At 39.6% G+C, this 5,715-nt stretch overlaps 1 protein-coding gene across 2 annotated transcripts in view; it reads left to right on the top strand.

Moving 5' to 3' along the window:
- The first annotated feature begins 230 nt into the window (after positions 1–230).
- LOC124276798 (serine/arginine repetitive matrix protein 2-like) overlaps positions 231–5,715 on the top strand; it is a 34,931-nt gene continuing 29,446 nt past the window's right edge. For both annotated transcript variants that reach the window (XM_046712451.1, XM_046712452.1), the window contains exons 1-2: positions 231–354; positions 4,557–4,707. In XM_046712451.1, coding sequence (XP_046568407.1) covers positions 352–354; positions 4,557–4,707 — 154 coding nt within the window. In that variant the 5' untranslated portion in view covers positions 231–351. The remainder of the gene's footprint in view (positions 355–4,556; positions 4,708–5,715) is intronic.

Below are 5,715 nucleotides of genomic sequence, written 5' to 3'. Positions count from 1 at the left end.
TACAAATCACGTGACTAAATCTGAGCGCAGATATTAATCTTTCACTATGAATAAATGACTTGACCCTAATGGCTGTTAATATCTGTAAAAATATCAGCCGCACCGGAAATATAAAATTTACGACAAAAATAATATTCATTGAATAATAACTGGGCACTGTATGTAAATAACGAAAACATGATATAAGAACAAGGGCGCTTGCGCATATCAGCTGCAGAGCTGCTCGATTCTGGGCGGTAGATTCAAGTTAAAATGGCGGCGTTTCATGTCCGTTACGAAAGAATGCCATGATCGGCTGTATTTCCGATCGTTGAACTGTCAAACCATCGGATTTTTAACTACAGAGGAAAAATGGTTTGTGGTCCATCTGACAGAGATTCATTTATATTTAGCGGTTTGCGTGCTAACGGGGCTCTTCGAATCTGTCTCACAATGACATTCAAATCAAAGACAATGTTTTGAATTGAAATGTCAACACATTAGATTCTCAGAGACCATATACCGGTATATGGTCTCTGGATTCTGAGATTATTTTATTGCGAATTGTAATCATGGACCCATTTATATTGTGTATCATACATTCGTAACATTGTCCAAGTATCGTCAAGTCAATACAAATATATCGTGGAAGTCCATTTGGAGGCAAACTCACCATTCTGTCATTATGATTTATGTTTCATACAAAGATCCTTTACTACTTAGTATCGCGTTAACACTGCTGCAGTTGCTGATAAATCCATGTACATGTTGCTTTTGGGGTCATTGTTGGCATAGTGGCATGCCACAGAATGTCTTCAGGGGTAAATTTTGTCTGATTGAAACTTCTTTTAGTCTGTCAAACTTCCATTATTTGTGCTATATGTTCAGCTATGTGTGCAATATATATTTCAATTTTAGTGTGGGTACCTAAATTCATGTATGTAAAGTACCACACTGATCATGCTGATGGGAAACATTTGAGAGGTAGCTAATAATATTTCAATATTCTATTTAAAAAATAAATGTTAATCTGCACATACTTGACATTCAATAATATGGTAAACAATGGTTGCCACCATGAAGTATCATACATACAGGCACTTACATGTAATGTTATGCTGAAGTGCAACAATTGATAGAATTAGAATCTACTGTATGAAGGCTACGATCCGTCATTTTCAGGATAAGCCCCAACCACTTGCCCGTTAGCCTGAGAATAGATAAAATCCAAATTCCTAAGTTGTAATCTACCAAAATGTAAATATTTTGCATGCACCACTTGTTTGAAACAAACCCCCCTGATTTTGGTAAGGCATATGCATTAGTTCTTTTCTTGCTAATGGTGTCTATGTTTTATGTTTTTCAGTCAACATTTGCAACATTTTACTGTATTTGCCCCAAATCAATTTTTTTTAATTTCTTACAGTAATTGACCTTAATTTCTATTTTCTGTTTTCATAGTTATCAGTGGTTATCAAAGTTAACACGTCAATGAAAAATAGACCATGAATGATCTAACTAATGAGTATGATGACTATCATTTTCACAAAGCTTTTGTTTTAGAGCACATTTTCTATACTGAGGTCAAGTTTACTATGGTTATTAATTTCTTTGATATTCATTTAATGTTTGATGATCAGGGCTCCAGATAATTTTTCAACATCAGGGGTACGTACTCCTTATTTGTTCAATATAGGAGTACTGGAAAACCTTAAGCGTACATTTAAAGTACTGAATGGAAATTAATGGACTATCAGTAATCTTGTGTTTCGTTTCATATATGCACCACAATATTGCAACTCTGGTGTAAACAGTTCAATAAACAATAAAACAATACTTTTTTCAGATAAATACACCTGTAAATGATTCTAAGACCGTACACCATTGCTGTGGTGCGTATCTGCTGCATTTTCTAAATTATTTCCTACCGTATCGTGCATATTTTTTATCCGTACATACGCTGATACGGCCTTTATCTGGAGCCCTGATGATGTTAAGTCATACAAATGCTAATTTTGAGCTGTAGTATTTAACTATCTTTGGGACAGTGGGGTAGCCTAGTGGTGAAATGTTCGCTCATCATGCCAAAGACACAGGCTCAATCCACCACATGGGCACAATGCTTGAGGCCCATTTCTTGTGTCCCGATCCATGATAGTGTAACATTTGACTGTTGCTGAAAGTGACTTACTCTCACAACAGCAGCAGAAGGTCACGGGTTCGATCCCCGACCACGTCATACCAAAAGACTTTAAAATATGGTACTTGTTGGTCCCTGCCTGGCGTTCGGCATTAATGGGTACAACAAGGACTGGTCGGCTCGGAGTCAGTATCATGTGTCTGAGTGGGGTATTCATGCTTCACTGTGCTGTGGTATCTCAGTGGGCTAGCACTATAAAACCAGCTTCAGTCTGGGCTAGTACAAGCAGCCGCACATACACACGCATGCACGTCGTCATATGAGTGAAATATTCTCAAGTACGACGTAAACCCAATTTCACCTCACCTCACCTCACCTCACCTCACCTCACCTCACACAACTTTACTGTCTTGGTAAACAAACGTGTGGTTAATGTTACCCATCAAAATCTGGGTCAGAGTTCATCTTCAGCAACCATGCTTGTCATAACAGATGACTAGCAGGATCAAATTGTCAGACTCGATGGCTTGGTAGATGCATGTCATCGTATCCAATGTTTATAGATCAATGCTCATGATTTAAATTGTATGATTATCTGGTCCAGGCTTGATTCTATTCAGACTGCAGTCATACGGCTGGAACATTGCTGAATGCAGCGTTAAACCGTTATTTAATGCTAAAACCCTTACTATGCACTAGGGGTCAGTGTTTCCGCTGGCGTTTTTTTTACAGCTAGACATTGTGACCGGCTAGCATTTCAAATACCGGTCATTTGTAAATTTTACCAGTCAGTGATCATGCTTTTGATTGTGCACGAGACCTTGCACCCTAACAACCAATCAGAAATGTAGAGGGTATCGCAATGCATCAATGCCACTATTTTTAGCCTGGGGTTTTCCAAAACTGCTATTTTTTATTTGACAACACCTCAATGTCATTGTGAAAACTTAATCTTTTTCGAGGAGAAATAAAACTGACAACATTGCCAGACATGATGACCGACAGCCTTTGATATTACTGGACATTCTAACTTTGTTCCTGTCAAAGTCTGGTTTATACAAGATAACGGAAACACTGGGGTGAAACAATACAGCAAGGTCCTGATACGATATGTTTTATACCTCAATACTCTTTTTCAAACAATACGTTTTGTAATATTTTGCCTGAGAACTGGTGCATTAGGTAAAAAAAGCATATATGGAGTTCGGGGATTATTTTTATGGCTAAATTAAGATCTACACAGACTTTCATTCACAACAGATGTTTTCCTTCGTTATTCAATGACAAAACAGCATACTGTACAGACAATATATTGTATAAAAAAGAAAAGAAAATCCCTAACCATGCAACAGAATCTTGAGGTTGATGTTACCACAACCATAACACATATTATTATAGGCTTATAATGTAGGAGTGAGTGAGTTTTGTTTTACGCCGCACTCAGCAATATCCCAGCTATATGGTGGCGGTCTGTAAATAATCAAGTCTGGACCAGACAATCCAGTGATCAACAGCATGAGCATCGATCTGCGCAGTTGGGAACCGATGACATGTGTCAACCAAGTCAGCGAAACTGATCACCTGATCCCGTTAGTCGCCTCTTACGACAAGCATAGTCGCCTTTTATGGCAAGCACATGGGTTGCTGAAGACCTATTCTACCCCGGATCTTCACGGGTCTATAATGTAGGAAATAGGATCGACATGTACAATTAGTGTCACTTACTGTCAAACACTTAAGCTCCCAATACAGAGGTGGAAATAACCCATTGCCCGACGCACCAGTCCAGTGTTTTTTCTGTCGAGCTAGCAAATTTGTATGTCACGCTGTACCGGTGTCCAGTTGACTTTCCAATGTTAATTATGTTGTTTATTTAAAAAATCAACAAGAAAATCAGCCAGTATAGTGGAAAAATTATCAGGGCAAGTGATTTTACATGTGCTACTGTACTGGAGTACACTAGCAAGTTTAAAGTTATTTCCACCCCTGCAATGTATTGCAATACATATTGTAATATGAAGAAGTTCATTTTCATGAAATTCCCATTGATAATCGTGTAATGCCAATTGTGTAGATTGATGTGCATGCTGTTGATTACTGGATTGTCTGGTCCAGACTCGATTATTTACAGACTGCCGCCATATAGCTGGAATATTGCTGAGTGCGGCATAAAACTACACTCACTCACTCACTCACTGGTCAGTGATTTGACTTCCATTTATGTCATGGCAAATGATACTTTGCTGAGCATTACGAGTAAAACAAGGACTGGTCTCTGGGAGTCAGAGGTGGACTTCCATGTTATTGTTAGGCTGTAGCATGTTATCTTATCTTTATGGTGTAGCGGTACAAAAGTGCCACATGCTCACTCACTCATGATAATGCTCGTGGTTGTGCCATCCAGCTCTGATGTGGATTTGTGGTGTTATACTTTCAGGACCCAACGGAAGAAAGCATGGGTGGTGCTAGGGAAGATGGAGGAGACAAACGTATCAAACTAAAGAGAATCAAGAAGAAGAAGTCAAAGTTCGACTTGAATCTCTCAACAAATAACAAGATGTCCTTTTCAGCCAGGATGAATATTACAGGTATTGTACTTTACTATTGGCTTACCATTGTCATAGCTCTAAGTTTGATTTTTTGGAACTGGCCCCTGGTTAATAGTGTATTAGAGTAACCCAACGTTTTGATTTGGTGCTCATAACAGAAATCATCTGATTATCTGACTACCAGAGAGGGGCTCACTGATTCGCGTAACTGCCTCATCACAGACAGGGAAATTCTACAATCATTGTTAGTTGTTCAAGTTATTGAATGACATGAATGAAAACGTAAAGGAGAAAATTAAACAGACAAATGTGACAAAAATGTGCAAATTTGACGATATTTAAAGATCACATATACTCTAGGGGATACAAATACATAAATCGCTAATTGGCATCTTAATAAATGAAACCCCGTCATTAAAACTACTCATTTCGATCTTTAATTGACTTAAATCAACCTTTTTGACAACAGTGCACAATTCTCACCCGCGAATGAAATTTCAACCAATCAGAGCGGTGCGTCTCTGTGACGTCATTATGAGTATTTGGATTCCCCACATGGGTACCATGCGTGACACCCATTTCTGGTGTCCCCCACCGTGATGTTACTGGTACATTGCTTAAAGCGACGTAAAATCAAACTCACTGTTTATCTCTCGGGGATAGACAACGTTCGTGCAGATGCACTCCCACGGCGTGTACTAGCCCTTCACGAGTGGATGCTCGATCAGGGAATATTTAGGTTTGCCTCCCGGTTTACAGGGTCGTTACGGGTGGATCTGTTTGCCTCTGGGGTGACAAACCAAATACCGGTGTTTGCCCCTGGATTCAGGATCCGAAGCTCGATTGGACGGACAGGGTTCTGTGGGTGTTTCACAGGGTTCTCTCGCAGCTTGCCACCCAACCAGCTCGACTACTTGTACTCCTTGTACTTCTTTGGTCGGCCCGACCCGGTTTACGGTTGCTGGCTCAGCCTCCTGTTCCATTACCCTTTCATCCGGAACTGCTATCCCAAGCAAAGCGCCCCATCCCAAGCGATTCTCGATCCCT

This window comes from Haliotis rubra, unplaced genomic scaffold, assembly GCF_003918875.1.
Source record: "Haliotis rubra isolate DU_JTF1 unplaced genomic scaffold, ASM391887v1 Scf213, whole genome shotgun sequence".
Classification (NCBI taxonomy): Eukaryota; Metazoa; Mollusca; class Gastropoda; order Lepetellida; family Haliotidae; genus Haliotis; species Haliotis rubra.
Note: the sequence above shows the minus strand (reverse complement) of the source record. Positions and strands in the feature narration are given on the sequence as shown.